The following is a 19,639-nucleotide window of genomic DNA, read 5'->3' as shown; positions in this document are numbered from 1 at the left end:
GCAAATGTAAGTCATTGTTATAATGATTTATATATCTCAACTAATTATTGAATGAATCCATGTTCATTAGAAAAACATAGAAAACAAAGTTGAGCAAAACAAAATAAAAAGCAACTACTATACAATCACGCAGTAAGAGTCTTTTGTACCTATCTACAAATTGGTTATTTTGTTTTTTTAAAACTTTTTTGGAGACAGGGTCTCACTCTGTTGCCCAAGCTGGAGTGCAGTGGCACGATCATGGTTCACTGCAGCCTCAAACTCTCGGGCTCACGTGGTTCTACCACCTCAGCCTCCTGAGTAGCTGGGACTACAAGTACACGCTGCCACACCTGGCTAAATTTTTTTTTTTTTTTGGTAGAAACGGGGTTTTGCTATGTTGGCCAGACTGGTCTCAAACTCCTGAGCTCAAGTGATGCTCCTATCTTGGCCTCCTAAAGTGCTGGGATTACAGGCATGAGCCACCTCATCCAGCCTACAAGTTGGATATTTTCTAAGGCTCATCTCTTTGGTCAGGCCATGAGGAAATAAGCCAGAAGCTACAGCCAACCACTAAGGTTCTATGTGTCATTTCCCTTAAATTAAGTAGAGAAAATGGTGATTTGTCCATGAAAAACTTGTTTTATTCTCTTGACACGCATCCCAGAAGAGAAAAGACCATTACTCAGTATACCTGGTGGTAAGAAGAAGAAAGAACTTCCTAGTTGCATTTTATCAGTCTGAAAATCTTACACCACAATTTTAGAATTATCTAATTCAGTGGTCCCCAACCTTTTTGGCACCAGGGACCTGTTTTGTGGAGGGTAATTATTCCATGGGAGGTGGGGCGGCGCAATGGTTTCAGATGAAACTGTTCCACCTCAGATCATCAGGCATTAGTTAGATTCTTACAAGGAGCATGCAACCTAGATCCTTCACGTGCACAGTTCACAACAGGGTCGTGCTCCTTGAGAATCTAATGCCACTGCTGATCTGACAGGAGGCAGAGCTTAGGCCATAATGCTTGTTCACCCACTGCTCATCTCCTGGGGTCTGGCCCAGTTCCTAACAGGCCTGTATTGTGGCCTGTACTGGTCCATGGCCTGGGGATTGGGGACCCCTGATGTCACTCATTTACCTAGACCGGCAAACATCATGGCCAAAATTGATTGTCCATCTTTTTATCTATACATACACATAGTCTCATCTACTGAAGGTCATGATTTTAAAATACATTTTGGTGGGATTCTTCCTTTCTCTCAGAGAAAAGAGATACACATTTAGAACCTATATAAAAGTAGATCAAATAATTGTTAATAATCAGCAAAAGATGAGTATGGTAGAATCTTTCCAAATAGCGGGCAATGTCACTATTCGGAAGAGAAGCAAATTTTAATACCTTTCTTTTTCTCATACTAAAATCATGCCATTACCTTTTTGTTTGCAGCCACTCCATCCTCACAGTCGAGCACTGCACAATCTACATTCAGGGATGGAATCTTCTTTATTTTCTTTTCATCATTTCCAGGTACATAAAGCACTGCCCTCCGGGGGATGTACTTGTGATGGGATGAGGAACTATATCCAAGTCTGGGGATATCAGCTGCTAGAGACGCTTTCCTGCAAGACACGTGATTGGGGTTAGTCCAGAATGAGATTTCTGTATTTATAAACTTGTGAAAAACTATATTTTAATGCAAAATTAAAATAGAACACATGGATGATCTTTTTTTATTTTTATTTTTTTGAGACAGGGTCTTGCTCTGTCGCCCAGTTTGAAGTGCAGTGGTGTGATCTCGGCTCACTGCAACCTCCACCTCCAGGCTCAGGTGATCCTCCCACCTCAGCCTCCCCAGTAGTTGGGACTACAGGTGTGTGCCACCATGCCTGGCTAATTTTTTGTATTTTTTGTAGAGATGGGATTTCGTCATGTTGCCCAGGCTGGTGTTGAACTCCTGGGCTCAAGAGATCCATCTGCCTTGGGCTCCCAAAGTGCTGGGATTATAGGCATGAGCCACCATGCCTGGCTGGATAATCTTTTAAAATTATGGTAGAATACAATCACACATAAAAACTAAGAAAACAATAATAGCAGAAATAATCAATGAACTAAATGTTATTTTGGCTGAGGTTTAAAAAATAGATAGGACTGTTTACTGACATCTTCTGAGACAAAGAGGAGGGTGTATGTATTTCTTCTTGGAAAACACTTCCAGTATTGTTATACTGTCTAGATAGCATCTATGGAAAAAAAGGAAAGGAAATGTCTATCCAAAAGGTACTAAACAACAATACTATCTACAATTATACCTAAAAGTAAAAAAGTAGAAAAAAAAAACTAACGAAGTCTGTGGTCCTTGCCTTGCCAATACATCTTTTAAAGGGCGAAAATCAGTGATTCACATCCAATTTTAACAAGACAAGATAGACTGGTTCTTTTTAAGTGAGTAGGAAGGACAGTGAATGCCTCTATAATTGTAGGCAACTTAATTACTGGTAACTTTGGATTATTCATCTACAGAAATAATACTCAATTTGTAGGTTGTTGAGAAGATTAAGTTAAAGGAAATAATGAACATGAAGCACTTAGCCAGAGCCTGGCAGATATTTTAGCTACTTGAAATGGTCATGGGTGTAGCAGGAGTACCAGCAGCTGCTGTTGTTATTAATGGAGAATCTCTAGCTGTCAGTAGCCCCTGCCTGCTTCTAAACTATGCTCTTTCTTTCCCTTGCCTATCATACCAAGTTCAGTCTCTGGTAGAAATAAAAAGCGTTGGCCAGAGGCTCCTTTGGCTTACCACCACCCTTGCCTGTTTCATAGTTTATCCCGTGAAAATCATGCTTTAGCTCATACGATATGGTAAAGGAAGATGAAATCAGCTCCCATAATCAGGACGAGCGATACAATTTGCAGGGCCCGGTGAAAATGAAAATGCAGAGGTCTTTGTTTATAATTTATTAAGAACTTCACAATGGTAACAGAAGAATATTATATCAGCACTAGGTATGTCTAAGAGCACAAATTACGTGTCCATGAAGCCAACCCTGCCCATAAGAGATGAAGTTCTATGTCATGAAGACTGCCAATTAGGCCTCAGGCCATGTGTGGTGGCCCACGCCTCTAATTCCAATACTTTGGGAAGCCAAGGCAGGCAGATCACTTGAGCCCAGAGTTTGAGATCAGCCTGCGCAACATAGCAAAATCTCGGCTCTATCAGGAAAAAAACTCAAAAAGCAAAAATTAGCCAGGCATAGTGCATATGCCTGTAGTCACAGCTACTCAGGAGGCTGAGGTGGGAGGATTGATTAAGCCCAGAAGGTCGATGAGGCTGCAATGAGCTGTGATCGCAAAGCTGCACTCCAGCCTGAGCAACAGAGCAATACCTTGTTTCAAAAAAAAAAAGGGCCCCGCGTGGTGGCTTACGCCTGTAATCCTGGTACTTTGGGAGGTCAAGGCGGGTGGATCATGAGGTCAGGAGATGGAGACTATCGTGGCCAACATGGTGAAACACCATCTCTACTAAAAATACAAAAATTAGCTGGGTGTGGTGGCACACATCTGTAATCTCAACCACTTGGGAGGCTGAGGCAAGAGAATTGCTTGAACCCAGGAGGTGGAGATTGCAGTCAGCGGAGATCGCACCACTGCACTCCAGCCTGGCAACAGAGCAAGACTCCGTCTCAAAAACAATAACTGCCAGTTAAGAAAAGTTAAAACCCGGCCGGGCGCAGTGGCTCACTCCTGTAATCCCAACACTTTGGGAGGCCGAGGAGGGTGGATCACCTGAGGTAGAGAGTTTGAGACCAGGCCGGGCGCGGTGGCTCACGCCTGTAATCCTAGCACTTTGGGAGGCCGAGACGGGCGGATCATGAGGTCAGGAGATCCAGAATATCCTCGCTAACACAGTGAAACCCCGTCTCTACTAAAAATACAAAAAACTAGCCAGGCGTGGTGGCGGGCGCCTGTAGTCCCAGCTGCTCGGGAGGCTGAGGCAGGAGAATGGCGTGAACCCGGGAGGCGGAGCTTGTAGTGAGCCGAGATTGCGCCACTGTACTCTACCCTGGGTGACAGAGCGAGACTCCGTCTCAAAAAACAAACAAACAAAAAAAGAGTTCGAGACCAGCCTGGCCAATATGGTGAAACTCTGTCTCTACTAAAAATACAAATATCAGCCGGGCACAGTTGCGGGCGCCTGTAATTCCAGCTACTTGGGCGGCTGAGTAGCGAGAATCCCTTGAACCCGGGAGGTGGAGGTTGCAGTGAGCTGAGATCGCGCCACTGCACTCCTGCCTGGGCGACAAGAGCGAGACTCCATCTCAAAAAAAAAAAAAAAAAAGAAAGAAAAGAAAAAGAAAGAAAAGTTAAAACCCCGGCAAACTGATGTTTTACTCTCCCTAGATAAATAGCATGATCTTAAAAAATATATATGTCAGCTATATCTTCATGAAAACCCTGGACATCAGTAGTTAACACTATCAAATACTTTGCACGGTTGTAACATTTCACCATGATTAGTGTGCTTGTGACTTAATGTATCGCAAGAAAAATCACTGTCTTTTGGGGCCTTGCAAGTTTGTGTGGGGGCCCTCATTCCTTCTTGTAGCCGACCTTACCTTAAGGAATTCTAAAACTTGAGTCTGGGTCTTATTTTGCCACAACATAAGCACTGTATCATGTGAGGTATGGTGAGATAGAGATGGATTTTAAAAGTGTACATGGCTTATGAAACATTTCATTTAATATAAAACATATTATTGCCAGCTAATTGAAGACTGCCTGAAATATCTGTCATCGTTTTTCATTGATTGAAAATATCTGGTTTATCTAAAAACGGAAAAAACATAATGATGTAACAGCAACAACCACATTTTACTTATCATTCACACTGGAGACTAGAATTTGCAACATACACATTTCCCTAAAAATACCAAGAAATGTTTGGGGCAAATTCTCTGCTCATCAGGATTTAATGTAACCACACATGTGAAAATCTAAGAGAGGGGGAAGATGGTGGAGTAGAAAGCACCAGCAATCTTCCCCACCCAGACAACTGCATTAGCAAAATCTTCCTGCTGTAACTATTTTGAAACCACTTGGAATCTATTGAAGGCTTGCAACTTCTCGGGGAAGGCTTGGATATTAAATAGTAGTTAATTTTGGTCAACTTCAGCTCTTAGCAGAGCAGCAGCTACCCATCCCCCACCTCTCAGTCACATGGTAGGCAGCTGTGCCCATGTTCCTGGAGCAACCTGCACATAGCTTGAGGGAGCCAGGGTAGGCAGAAACAAAGACCCTGACCCTCCAAATATCAAGGATCTGTGCTCTGATCACTGATTGCTGGTTCTAATCACAGAAGTGCAGACAAAAGAGGCTGAAAGCCACTGTTATTGTATGTCCCTCCAATGTTGCAAGCCCCTCTCCCTTGGGCTGAAGTGACCTCCAGGTAATTTAAAGGGCCAGCACCTCCCCCATTAATTTTTTGCTTTTTTCCCTTTTAGAAGCCAGACATTAAAGACTAGGACATTCAAAAACAAACACATATATATAGGGGAAAATAGAAATGACCATGGATGCCCAGAGAAAGGCTCAGAAAAGACCTGAGAAGCTGGGAGTGCTAGCTCACACCTGTAATCCTAGCACTTTGGGAGGCCGAGGCAGGGGGATCACCTGAGGTCAGAGTTTGAGACCAGCCTAGCCAACATGGTGAAACAACGTCTCTACTAAAAATACAAAAAATTAGCCAGGTGTGGTGGCACATGCCTGTAATCCCAGCTACTTGGGTGGCTGAGGCACAAGAATTGCTTGAACCTGGGAGGTGGAGGTTGCAGTGAGCTGAGATTGCACTACTGCACTCCAGCCTGGGTGACACAGTGAGATTCTGTCTTAAAAAAAAAAAAAAAAAGAGGTCGGGCGCAGTGGCTCACGTCTGTAATCCTAGCACTTTGGGAGGCTGAGGCGGGCAGATCACGAGATCAGGAGTTTGAGACCAGCCTAGGCAACATGGTGAAACCCCATATCTACTAAAAATTCAAAAATCAGCGGGGTGTGGTGGCAGGTGCCTGTAATCCCAGCTACTCTGGAGGCTGAGGCAGGAGAGTTGCTTGAACTCGGGAAGTGTAGGCTGCAGTGAGCTGAGATCGCACCGTTTGCACTCCAGCCTGGGTGACAGAGTGAGACTGCTCAAAAAAAAAAAAAAAAAAAAAAAAAAAAGAAAAAGAAAAGACTTGAGGAGACCTTACATTTATACCTCAGGCTTATATTATCCTCAGCATAGACACAGTACACAACCATCAGATAAGTAAACAAAAACAGTGAGCCCAGGGGAGGGGGAGAATCTGATTTCTAGATACCACACTGTTAGATTCAAACATTCACTTTTCAACAACAAAAAAAACCACAAGACATATGAAGAAAGATGAAAATATGGTCCAGTCAAAGGAAGAAAAATAAGTCAACAGAAACGGTCCCTGAAAGAGACCTGATGGCAAAGACTTTAAAACAACTGTCTTAAAGATGCTCAAAGAACTAAAGGAAGAAGTGAAGGACATCAAGATAATGATGTATGAACAAAATGGAAATACCAGTAAAGACATAGAAAACTTAAAAAGATACCACAAACCCCAGAACTGAAAAGTACAATAATTGAAATGAAAAATTCACTAGAGGGATTCAAAGGCAGATTTGGCAGGCAGAAGAAAGAATTAGCAAACTTGAAGAGGGGACAATGGAAATTATCAAGTCTGAGGATGAGAAAAAAGACTGAAGAGAAGTGAACAGAGCCTAAAGGACCTGTGGGACACCATCAGGCAGACACACACACACACTGTGGGAATTCCAGAAGGATAAGGAGAGAGAAAAGGGTAGCAAGAGTATTTTGAAAAGATAATGGCTGAAAACTCTCCAAATTTGGTGAAAGACTTGAATACAAACATCCAAGAAGTTAAATGAACTCCAAGTAAGATGAACTCAAAGACACCCACATCTAGACACACTAAAATCAAACTTTCAAAAGTGAAAGACTTCCAGTTCTGAAATGGTGGCATAGAAGTAAGCTGGCTTTAGTACCCACCCCTCCCCAACAGAAAAATAAAAACAAATATACAGTGCTGAAATCATCAGCAGAAGGACCTCAGAACTCAAATATGAAGATGAGACAGTTCCCAGGACCCCAGAAAAAACCCTGAGCAGATGGTAAGACAATTGGATTTCTACATCCATAACAACATTCCCCACATTATGCCGATCACCAGGCATGCAAAACCATTTCCTCCAACTCAAGGTTTCTACACTGGAAAAAGTGCAATTGAGGTGAACATTCAGCTTCTCTAACATCTTGGGTTCCCTGGCAGGAGGCCTGCTCTGCCTTAATCCATGGGAAGCATCGCAAGTGCCTGAAGGGAGAAATATCCCTGAGGACAGACAGAGGTAAAGCAGGGAGGTGGGACTACCATCCCCAGCTCTGGAATCTCTGTTGTGTAACTCAGCAAAAGGAGATGCCAAACCAGAGTGGCTGTGTAGCAGTGCCACGCTATGGGAGGTTTGTCCCACAGATGCCCTGGGCATGGAGCCCTAGCCAGCCTTCCCACCCTGCCAAGAAAATCCCCTGGGGACCTCCCCCATTCAGGAAGAGCAGCGTTCTGATAGTTTACTAAGAGCTGAGGTGAACCTGGGTTTAAGGCTCCACCTAGAGCTGAAAAGGAGGCAGTGACCTAGCAGCAAAAAGCCTCTAAGCAAATGTATCCAATAAAATACAAAAACAAGGCAGCCAGAGAAGACTGGATTAAATGAATAATCCTTCAATGCAAAGACATACACATCAACAGGAAACAACAGCAAACAGGGAATCATGATCTCCCCAAAGGGACATAGCAAGGAACCAGTAACTGACTCTAAATGAGAGGATGATATGTAAGCTCTCTAACCAAGAATTCAGAATAGAAGTTCTAAGGAAACTCAGTGATCTTTAAGATACCACAGAAAAGCAGTTCAGAAATTTATCAAATAAACTTAGCAAAGAGGTTGAAATAATAAAAAGAAATCAAGCAGAAATCTTAGAACTGAGAAATATGTTTGCAGAACTGAAGAATTCCTTAGAGGCTTTCCAAAGAAGAATGGATCAAGCAGAGGTAAGAATCATTGAGCCTAAAGATAGGCTATTTGAAAATACATAAAGGAGAAAAAAATCTTTAAAAAATGAGAATCAACAAAGATTGCCTACAAGATACAGAAAATTACCTCAAAAGACCAAATTTGCCAAATGAGTTGGCTCATGCCTGTAATCCCAGCACTTTGAGAGGCTGAAGCAGGAGGATCATTTGAAGGCAGGAGTTCGAGACTAGCCTGGGCAACATAGTGAGACCCTCTCTCTACAAAAAATAAAAACACTAGCAGGGCATTGTGGTGCATGCCTGTAGTTCCAGCCATGCAGGAGGCTGAGGTGGGAGGACTGCTTGAACCCAGGAGTTCGAGACTGCAGTGAGCTTTGATCACACCACGGCACTCTAGCCCAGGGGACAGAATGAGAACCTGTCTTTAAAAAAAAAAAAAAAAAAAAAAAAAAGACTCGACTTGGTGCAGTGGCTCATGCCTGTAATCCCTGTACTTTGGAAGGCCAAGGCGGGTGGATTGCTTGAACCCAGGAGTTTAAGACCAGTCTGGGCAACATGGCAAAACCCTGTCTCTAGAAAAAATACAAAAAATTAGCCTGGCATTGTGGCACGTGCCTGTTGTCCCAGTTACTCGGGAGGCTGAGAGGGAGGATTTGCTTGAGCCTAGGAGGTTGAGGCTGCAGTGAGTTGTGATTACACCACTGCATTCCAGCCTGGGTGACACAGGGAGGAAAAAAAAGACAAAATTTAAGAATTATTGAGGTTCAATAGGGAGTTGAGCAAGTGCAAGGGGTAGAAAGCTTATTCAAAAAAAAAAAAAAGAGAGAGAAAAAAAAAACTTACCAAAACTTGAGAAAGATATAAATATCCAGGTATAGGAAGGTTAGAGAACACCAAATGGATTTGACCCAAATAAGACTACCTCAAGACATATAATAATCAGACTCTCAAAGGTCAAGGACAAACAGAATCCTAAAAGCAGCAAGAGAAAATCAGCAAATAACATATAAAGGCACTCCAATGTGTCTGGCAGTTCTCAATGGACACCATACAGGCCAGGGGGAAGCAGTAGAATGACATTTTTAAAGTGCTGAAAAAACTGCCATCCAAAAATATTGTATTCAGCAAAGTTATCCTTCAAATATGTTTTTCCCAGGCAAATGAAAGCAGGGAGAATTCACCACCATCTTACAAGAAACACTGAATATTGAGTTATTCAATCTGCAAGAAAAAAACACTAAAGTGCAAAAAGAAAAAAAAAAGAAAAGAAAAACATTTGAAGGTATAAAACCCATTGGTAAAATTAAATATAAATACAAGGGTTGGGCATGGTGGCTCACACCTATAGTTTTAGCACTTTGGGAGGTCGAGGCAGCAGGATTGCCTGAGGCAGGAGTTCAAGGCAAGCCTGGACAACATAGCGAGACCTGTGAGACCCCATCTTTAAAAAAAAAAAAAAAAAAAATTAGCCAGGCATGGTGGTGCATGCCTATAGTACCCAGATACTTGGGAGGCTGAGGCAGGAGGAGGATTGCTTCAGCCCACGAGTTCAGGGTTGTAGTGACCCATGATCATTTCACTGCACTCTAGCCTGGGCAACAGATTAAGATGCTGTCTCAAAAAATAAAAAAGATAAGATACAAAAATTGACAAGCCCTTGGTTAGACCGAGAAAAAAGAAAAAGAGGGAAGACCCAAATAAATAACTTTAGAAATGAAAAAGGAGACATAACAATTGAGACCACGGAAATACAAAGAATCATTAGAGACTACTATGAACAACTACATGCCAACAAACTGGAAAACCTAGAAGAAATGGATAAATTCCTAGACATATACGTCTACCAAGATTGAACCATGAAGAAATAGGAAAACTCAATAAACCAATAACGAGTAGTGATACTGAAGCCATAATAAAGTCTCCCATGAAAGAAATCCCTACATGGCCTAATGGCTTTATTGCCGCATTCTACCAAACATTTAAATAACAAATATCAATTTTACGCAAATTCTTCAAAAAAACTGAAGAGCCAGCCTGGGCAACATGGCAAAACCATGTCTCTACCCAAAAAAAAAGAAAAAAAAAATTAGCCAGGCATGGTGGTACACATCTGTAGTCCTAGCTACTTGGGTGGCTGAGGCAGAGAATCCCTTGAGCCTAGCAGATCAAGGCTGCAGTGAGCTGTGACTGCACCGAGCTGTGACTGCACTGCTGCACTCCAGCCTGGGTGACAGGGCAAGACCCTGTCTCAAAAAAAAAATTTTTTTTTTGAAGAGGAATGAATACTCCAATACTCCCAAGCTAATTCTATGAGGCCAGCATTACCCTGATACCAAAACCGGAGAAGGACATAACGAGAAAAGGAAAACTAAGATGATGAACACAGATGCAAAAATTCTCATCAAAATACTAGCCAACTGACTTCAACAACACATTAAAAAGATCATTCACCATGATCGGCCGGGTGCGGTGGCTCACGCCTGTAATCCCAGCACTTTGGGAGGCTAAGGCGGGCAGATCATGAGGTCAGGAGTTTAAGACCAGCCTGGCCAACATGATGAAACTCCGTCTCTACTGAAAATACAAAAATTAGCCGGGCGTGGTGGCATCTGCCTGTAATTCCAGCTATTCGGGAGGCTGAGGCAGGAGAATCGCTTGAACCCGGGAGGCGGAGGTTGCAGTGAGCCGAGATCGTGCCACTGCACTACAGCCTGGGCAACAAGAGCAAGACTCTGTCTAGTGAAAAAAAAAAAAAAAAAAAAGAATAAAAAGATCATTCACCATGATCAAGTGAGATTCATCCCAGGGATGCGAGGATGATCCAACATATGCAAATAAATAAACATGATACATCACATTAACAGAACCAAGAACAAAGACTATATGATTATTTCAATGGATGCCAAAAAAGCATTTGATAAAATTCAGCATCGCTTTATGATCAAAACCCTCATCAAACCAGATATAAGAAGAACATACCTCAAAATATAGGGGTCACATATGACAAACCCATAGCTAACATCGTCCTGAACAGGGAGAAATTAAGGACTTTCCTCTAAGATCTAGAACAAGATAGGGATACCCACTTTTGCCACTTGTATTTAATATAATACTAGAAGATCCTGACCAGAGCAATTAGGCAAGAGAAAAAAATAAAGGGTATCCAAACTGGAAAAGAAGAAGTCAAATTAGCCTTGTTCACAGATAACATGATCTTATACTTAGAAAAACAGAGATTCCACCAAAAAGCTGTTAGAACTGATAAACTAATTCAGTAAAGTTGCAAAATACAAAATCAACATACAGAAATCGGCAGCATTTATATACACCAGCAGTGAACAATATGAAAGCAATTCTATTTATAATAGCTATAAATAATATTAAAAACCTAGCAACCAAATTTAACCAAATAAATAAAAGATCTCTCTACAAGGAAAACTATAAAACACCAATGAAAGAAATTGAGGAGGACACATCAAAAAATGGAAAGATATTCTAATCTATGTTCACAGCTTTAATATCATTAAAATGACAAGACTACTTAAAGCAGTTTACAAATTCAATGCAATCCCTATCAAAGTACCAATGATATTCTTCATAGAAAAGGAAAAATGTTCTAAAATTTATATGGAACCACAACAGACTCTGAATAGTCAAAGCAATCCTGAACAAAACAAACAAAGCTGGAAGCATCACACTACCTGACTTCAAAATTTACTACAAAGTTATTATAACCAAATCAGCGTGGTACCTGCATAAAAACAGACACAGGCACATAGACCAGTGGAACAGAATGGAGAACCCAAATATAAATCTACACATTTATGAGCAACTCATCTTTGACAAAGTCTCCACAAACATGCAGTGAGGAAAGAACTGTCTCTTCAGTGGTGCTGGGAAAGCTGGATAAATACATTCAGAAGAATGAAACTAGACCCCTATCTCTCACCATACACAAAAATCAAGTAAAAATGGATCAAAGACTTAAATCGAAGACCTGAAACTTTGAAACCACTAGAAAAAAAACACTGGGGAAATGCTCCAGGACATTGGTCTGGCCAAAAATTTTTGTGTAAGACCCCAAAAGCACAGGCAACCAAAGCAAAAAAGACAAATGGGATTACATCAAGCTAAAAAAAACTTCTGCACAGCAAAGGAAACAATTAAAAAAATGATGAGACAATCTGCTGAATGAGAGAAAATATTTAGAAACTACCCATCTGACAAGAAATTAATAACCAGAATATGTAAGGAGCTCAAACAACTCAACAGCAAAAAACAAAACATCCAATTTAAAAATAGACAAAAGGTCTGAACAGATATTTCTGAAATGAAGACATACAAATGGCCAAGTATATGAAAAAATGGTAACATCACTAGTCATCAGAGGAATGCAAATCAAAACTACAATAAGATATCATCTCACCCCAGTTGAAACAGCTTTGATCCAAAAGATGGTCAGTAACGAGTGCTGGTGAGGATGTGGAGAAAAGGGAACCCTTGTACACCGTTGATGAAAATGTAAATTAGTATAGCCACTATGGAGAACAGTATTGAGGTTCCTCAAAGAAACTAAAAAGAGAACTGTGCTGTGATCCAGCAATTCTACTACTCAGTATATATCCAAAAAAAAGGAAATGAATATATCAAAATGAGTATGTTCACTCCTATGTTCACTGCTACCCTATTCATAATAGCCAAAATATGGAACCAATCAAAGTGTCTATCAATGCATAAAGAAACTGTTACGTGAATGTGTGTGTGTAAAATTTGCCATAAAAAAGAATGAAATCCTGTCATTTGCAGCAACATGGATTGTAACTGGAGGTCATTACGTTAAGTGAAATAAGCCAAGCACTGAAAGACAAATATTGCATGTTGTCACTCATATGTGGGAGCTAAAAATACAAATCTTGTGAAGATAGAAAATACATATTTTTTTCTTGAGTTGGCGTCTCACTCTGTCGCCTAGGCTGGAGTGGAGTGGCACGATCTTGGCTCACTACAAGCTCCGCCTCCCCGGTTCACGCCATTCTCCTGCCTCAGCCTCCCAAGTAGCTGGGACTACAGGCACCCGCCACCATGCCCAGCTAATTTTTTGTATTTTTAGTAGAGATGAGTTTTCCACTGTGTTAGCCAGGATGGTCTTGATCTCCTGATCTCGTGATCTGCCTGCCTCGGCCTCCCAAAGTGCTAGGATTACAGGCATGAGCCACCGCATCCAGCCCCCAAAGATAGAAAATATTAACGGTTACCAGAGGCTGAGAAGGGTAGAGGAAAAGTGGGTATGAAGAGAAGTTGATTATGGGTATAAATACATGGTTTGATAAAGAAGTAAGACCTAGTGTTAAACAGATCAGTAGGGTGACTGTAGTTTACAATAATCTATTGTATATTTCCAAATAGCTAGAAGAGAAGAACTGAAATGGTTCTAGCATAAAGAATAGACAAATATTTAAAGTGACAGATATCCTGAGTATGGTGCTTTGATCTTTACAAATTATATGACTGTATTAAATTATCACATGTATCCTGAAACTATGTATATCTATTATCAATGAAAAAGGAAAGAATTTTCAAAATAGCAAGAGAGATACAAATCATCACATACAAGGTATCTTCAGTAAGATGATCAGCAGATTTTTCATCAGAAACTTTGGAAGCCAAAAGGCAACGGGCCAATATATTCAGAGTGCTAAAAGGAAAAGACCTGTCAGCTAGGAATCCTATGTCTGGAAAAACTGTCCTTCAAAGTGAGGGAGAAATTCAGACATTCCCAGATTTTAAAAAGCCAAAGGAGTTTGTCACCAGTAGAGCTGCCCTGCAAGAAATGCTTAGGTGCAGAGTGAAATGAAGGCCCAAAGGTATATGAAAACATGAAATGAAAAAATGCTGGTCAGTAACTTGAACCCACATGAAGAAATAAACATCTTAGTAAAGGTAAATGCATAGGCAATTATAAAAGCTATATAAGAGCAGTGATAATGAAGTTGAGAACAGAAAAGCAACAGAGAAAATCAATGAAATGAAGAGTTGATTTTTTGAAAAGATCAACAAAACTGACAAACTTTTAGCTAGTAGGCTAAGAAAAAAGAAGACTCAAATTACTAAAATCAGCAATGGAAATGGGGATATTACTACTGATTCTATGGAAATAAAAGATCATAAGACAGTACTATGAACAATTGTATGCCAACCAATGGAATAACCTAGATGAAATGGACAAATTCCAAGACTAAACTGTGAAGAAACAGAAAATCTGAATAACCTAGATAAATAGCAAGTCTGACTAGTAAGGAGATTGAACCGGTAATCAAAAATCTCCTTTTATAATTGACTTAAGCCAATAAAAGCATTTAAAAGGTCTCAAACAGCAAAAATAGTGGAATGTATTAAGCTGAACTATATGAAATTGCTGATATTTGACCATTTTTGACCTACGAAATGGTAATTTTATATGATTCAACCTAATGTTTTGACTGGCAATCAGGAGATGGGGTAGGAAGCATCAATTTCTTCTTCAATGAGAAGCAACATAATAGCTCCTTCTCACAGATGAAAGCTTATCCTGAAGAGTAAAACAAGTAGTAGGTAGATACAGCTACTATAGTATTATTAACTGCCACTTGTCACCCATGGGTGCTGCTGGTTGACACAGCCCAGCACCAGAAATTCTGTGTCTGGTATCCTTACCTAGAGCATGAGCTCTCTGAGGGGGTGGGGGTGGTCTCACATCTCTCTACACTGCTTGTTTCAGGGCCTGACATCAGAGGTGCATCACTCCTGTTAACTTGTTGCCTCACCAAAGCCACCTCTCCAGACTTGGGTGCGTAGAACTCACCCGCACCCCACTGTCCCTGTTCTTCTTGTGGAAGAGTCAAGCATTACTGGTGACTACAGGTAGGAGGTAATTTTTATTCCCTCTCTCCTTTGCCATCCTTGAACCTTAATCCAATCCACCACCTGTTGCTTCTGTTCCTCTGTTTATTCCCTGCTTTCCATCACACATTTACATTCTAGTTTAGGGCTTCCTTAACCTTGACTTAAATGACTATGAAAGCTTCTTATTTATCTTTATTGCCTCTATTTTGTTATTTTGTTCATGCATTCATTCATTCAGTGAGCACTTAGTAAGCACCAATGGGTGACCTGCTCTGGGCCTCCACTAGCACACAAGGCAGCACTTACATGCAAACTGGAAAAAGGTGCCCCTTAGTGCCTTCCAGCAAATGGAAGAGCAGAAAGGCAACTCTGGCTCCTGCTGCAGCACAGCGTAGAGCATGACTGGCCCAGCCCCTCTTGTGCCCCTCACCAGGTGCCCTCTCTAGGGCACATCCTGCACAGCTGTATCCAGTGGCCCTGAGCTGCACTGTGCTAAGCACGGTCGGGAGGTGGCACAAAAAAGGGCATCCCCAGAGGTTCAGAGAGGGACACCCCAAAGAACAGCCTGTGAATCAGAGGCAGGACAGCACAAGGCCGGCACTGAGCAAGCTCTAGGGGAAAAGATCAAAGGCAACAAAACTGTTTGAAATAATGTAAAGAAGAAACGTATAGGGAGGATTGGGGCTTCAGGTTCTGTTGCAGACTCTGTGGTCTGGAGGGGGGCTGTCACTGGGCAGGTGGCAGAAGCCCAGTCATGGCAGTCACCGTTCCGGAGGAGAAGGAAGGCTTTACCACGCCTCCCTCCTCCCTTCCTGCTGGTGAGTCCTCTCCTTCCCCCATCCCCAGCTGTTCCAAAATCTGTTCTGTGCTTGAGTTGTATTCAGCACTGTATACAGCGTATGAATACAATTGCAGCAGGTGACAAGATGAAACTTGTTTTATTTTATCTTACATATTTGGAATTAGGGCCTCTAGATAGTCAATATGTAACTGTATTCAAACAATATGCAAAGCAGGGGCTTAAGATGCGTTGAAAAAATCTGGTAGCCTTATGGTGAGTTCTCTCTAAAGAGGGACCTTTTTTAGATATGCCATCCCAGAGGGGGGCCCCCACCTGGCCTTGTTTTTGTCGTCTCCCTTCCCCCTTCACCTGATGCCATTAATTAACCATTTATATAACAAGAGGCATAGCTGGCCCGTAGCATGACCGGGTTCCCAACCTGGGATTCAATATAATAGTCACCTGGGGAGCTTTTCAAAATTGTCAAATTCTGGACCCTACTCAGTGCCATCAAATTAAATTCATTAGTAACAGGACCCAGGCTTTTTAAGCTTTCTAGGTCCTTGCCACTTAAGTGAGCTGTTGCTGCAGGTCAGCACCATTGCTCTCTTATTGCTGTCATGTGAGAGCTAGTTAGAAATGCAGGATTTGGAGCCCATCCCAGTCCTTCTTCATCAGAGAATCTGCGTATTGACAAGATTTCCAGGTGATACATATCACATAAATGTCTCCAGGTTATTCATTTTCAAACTTGGTGGCACGTTGCAGTCCCCTGGGGAATTTTCAAATATGCTGATGGCAGAGCCCCAGCCACAGACAGTTTGACGTAATTGGTCTGGGATAAAACTTAGGCTATGGAACGTTTAAAAGTTGCCAAGGTGGCCAGGCGCAGTGGTTCATGCCTATAATCCCAGCACTTTGGGAGGCCGAGGCGGGTGGATCACCTGAGGTCAGGAATTTGAGACCTGCCTGGCCAACATGGTGAAACCCTGTCTCTACTAAAAATACAAAAAATTAGCCAGGCATAGTGTGGCCGGTGCCTGTAATCCCAGCTACAATGGCGGCCGAGGCAGGAGAATCACTTGAACCCAAGAGGCGGAAGTTGCAGTGAGCCGAGATCATGCCACTGCACTCCAGCCTGAGGAACAAGAGCGAAATTCCATCTCGAAATAAATAAATAAATAAATAAAAAGAAAATAAAAGTGGCCAAGGTGATTCTAATGTGCAGCTGAGCTGGAGGGCAGCTGCACTAGCGAATGCCAATATAGCCACTGTCTTAATGCAAGAAATTTTGCCTCAGTAAAAATTTCTAAGTGAGTCAAATGCTACCATTATGTACAAGTAGATGCTGTGAAAGCAATGAAACTCAATCAAGTTTCCGCAAACTTGAAAAAAATCTATATTTAAAGAAAAGTATTTTGATTAAAAAAATATATAACACTTGGCCGGGTATGGTGGCTCACGCCTGTAATGCCAGCACTTTGGGAAGTCAAGGCGGAAGGATAACTTGAGCCCAGGAGTTCGAAACCAGCCTGGGCAACATATGGAGGCCCTGTCTCTATCAAACATGTTTTAAATAATTGGCCAGTGTGGTGGTGCAAGCTTATGGTCCCCACTACTCCTGAGGCTGAGGTGAGAGGACCGCCTGAGCCTGGGGGTCAAGGCTGCAGTGGGCCATGATCACGTCACTGCACTCCAGCCTGGGTGACAGAGTGAAACCCTGTCTGAAAAAAAATAATAAAATAACATTCAAACTGCAGTAATTCAAAATAGCAATAATAATCAAATAAGCTCATGTCCATTTGAAGATACAATTTAGTACATGACTTCTAAACCCAAGTGAATGGCTTCTTTACTTAGCTGGTAGCTAGTTTAAGGATCTCTGCTTTGCCTGAACATTATGATCATGTGGGAAGCTTTAGTCCAGGACTGTCTAACCTTTTGGCTTCCCTGGGCAACACTGGAAGAGCGGTCTTGGCCCCACATAAAATACACTAACACTAGCCAATGAGCTCAAACAAACAAACAAACAACAACAACAACAAATCTCATAATGTTTTAAGAAAGTTTACAAATTTGTGTTGGGCCACATTCAAAGCTGTCCTGGGCCACATGTAGCCCACAGGCCACAGGTTGGACAAGCTTGCTTTAGGGGCTAAAACACCAGGCCACATTCCAAACCAATTAAATCACTCTTATGGTGAGTCCCAGGCCTCAGCACTTCTTCAAAGCTACCAGAAAGACTCCAAAGTACAGCCAAAGATGAGAATCTCTGCATTAAGGGTTGTAAGTAAAACTAAGGTGTCTTACTGATCCCAAAAAGGACTTGGGGTTGCTGAACATTAATAGTAACCAGAATTTAATCCTATTACATTTAGGCAGGGGAGATAGGTATCAATTACACAACCTTCCACTGATCAAATGATAATTTTGAGATGAGCAGAAGTTTCCCTTGTTTGAAAATCATGTTGCTTCACATCCCCACCCACTGAATCCATGGCCATCATTGTAGCGGTGCAGGGGTGAGAATGGGGTAAACATCAGGAAGTCCCTGCTGAACTAGGAGCTTCATGCTAGATTCTGGTATCAAGTCCACAGTGAGATAATAAACTTGCCTTTGTTAGTGGAGAAGAAGTCTTATAATTTCCAGCAGCTTAAGGGTCTGAACATAGAATTCTTAGGAGGCAGAGTGAGAAAGGAATGGGGGATTTGAAGTGAAGTCCTTGTCACGGGCAAGACAAAGCCCTTCAGATGCTGACAGCGGTTCGGTGGGGAGAGCCCAAGTAATAAGACTGGGCTGAAGGTTCTGCCTGGTCTACTCCCCCATCCCGGGAACATGCAGGACAGTGACAGTGACTAGAGAGGCAATGGGAATGTCCAAACTGAGGGGGTGTGCCAACTTCCCACTCACCCTCTGGGAGACTTCATGGGAGCTCTGCATCAACATGGGGCACAGAGAAGAGCAGACACAGCAATATGGATTGCTCAGGCAGAGAAGGGCAACAGTGGCATGCTATCCATTCCCTGAGGAAGGAAGAATCCAGAAGTTTCGACTGACCCTTTGGCAGTGTGCCTGCAAGGGAGCTGTCAGAGTCCAGGAGTGAGGGCGGCCATATCGGAGGTGACAGGCTGGCTGGTGTTGGGTGACAGACAGCAACAGGGAGAGAAGAGGCAGGAGCTGCCCTGTCTGCAGGGCCATGATCACACCCACTGGGCAAACCTCATGCATTTCCTGTACCCCAAGAACAGACCACAGGTCCACTGACCATTAGTACGGCATCAGAGACCAGTCACCAAGGGCCAAGACACATGAGCAACTTCACTGGAGCCCACAGGGAAGGCTGCCATGACATGGTTTGTACACTTCCTCCTGGGCCCCCTGTGGCCCAGAAAAGAGGACAGAAATCATAACAATGAGTATCTACTTAAAAGAGATCATCTAGGGCCAGGCGCGGTGGCTCACGCCTGTAATCCCAGCACTCTGGGAGGCCGAGGCGGGCGGATCACGAGGTCAGGAGAGCGAGACCATCCTAGCTAACATGGTGAAACCCCGTCTCTACTAAAAATACAAAAAATTAGCCGGGCGTGGTGGCAGGTGCCTGTAGTCCCAGCTACCCGGGGGTTTGAAGCAGGAGAATGGCGTGAACCTGGGAGGCGGAGCTTGCAGTGAGGCAAGATTGTGCCACTGCACTTCAGCCTGGGCAACAGAGTGAGACTCCGTCTCAAAAAAAAAAAAAAAGAGATCATCTAGGCTGGGTGCGGTGGCTCATGCCTGTAATTCCAGCACTTTGGAAGGCTGAGGCGAGTGGATCACAAGGTCAGGAGTTCGAGACCAGTCTGGCCAACATGGTAAAACCCCGTCTCTACTAATAATACAAAAAAAAAAAA

General features: G+C 42.5%; 1 protein-coding gene across 6 annotated transcripts in view; it reads right to left on the bottom strand.

The window, feature by feature from the left end:
* The window catches only part of CLYBL (citramalyl-CoA lyase), a 295,682-nt gene that overhangs the window by 125,168 nt on the left and 150,875 nt on the right, over positions 1–19,639 (bottom strand). For all 6 annotated transcript variants that reach the window (XM_014347493.4, XM_055096968.2, XM_034936912.3 and 3 more), the window contains exon 2: positions 1,413–1,599. In XM_014347493.4, coding sequence (XP_014202979.3) covers positions 1,413–1,599 — 187 coding nt within the window. The remainder of the gene's footprint in view (positions 1–1,412; positions 1,600–19,639) is intronic.

This window comes from Pan paniscus, chromosome 14, assembly GCF_029289425.2.
Source record: "Pan paniscus chromosome 14, NHGRI_mPanPan1-v2.0_pri, whole genome shotgun sequence".
NCBI classification, from domain to species: Eukaryota; Metazoa; Chordata; class Mammalia; order Primates; family Hominidae; genus Pan; species Pan paniscus.
The sequence above is the reverse complement of the archived record's forward strand: the minus strand, read 5'-3'. Positions and strand labels throughout refer to the sequence as shown.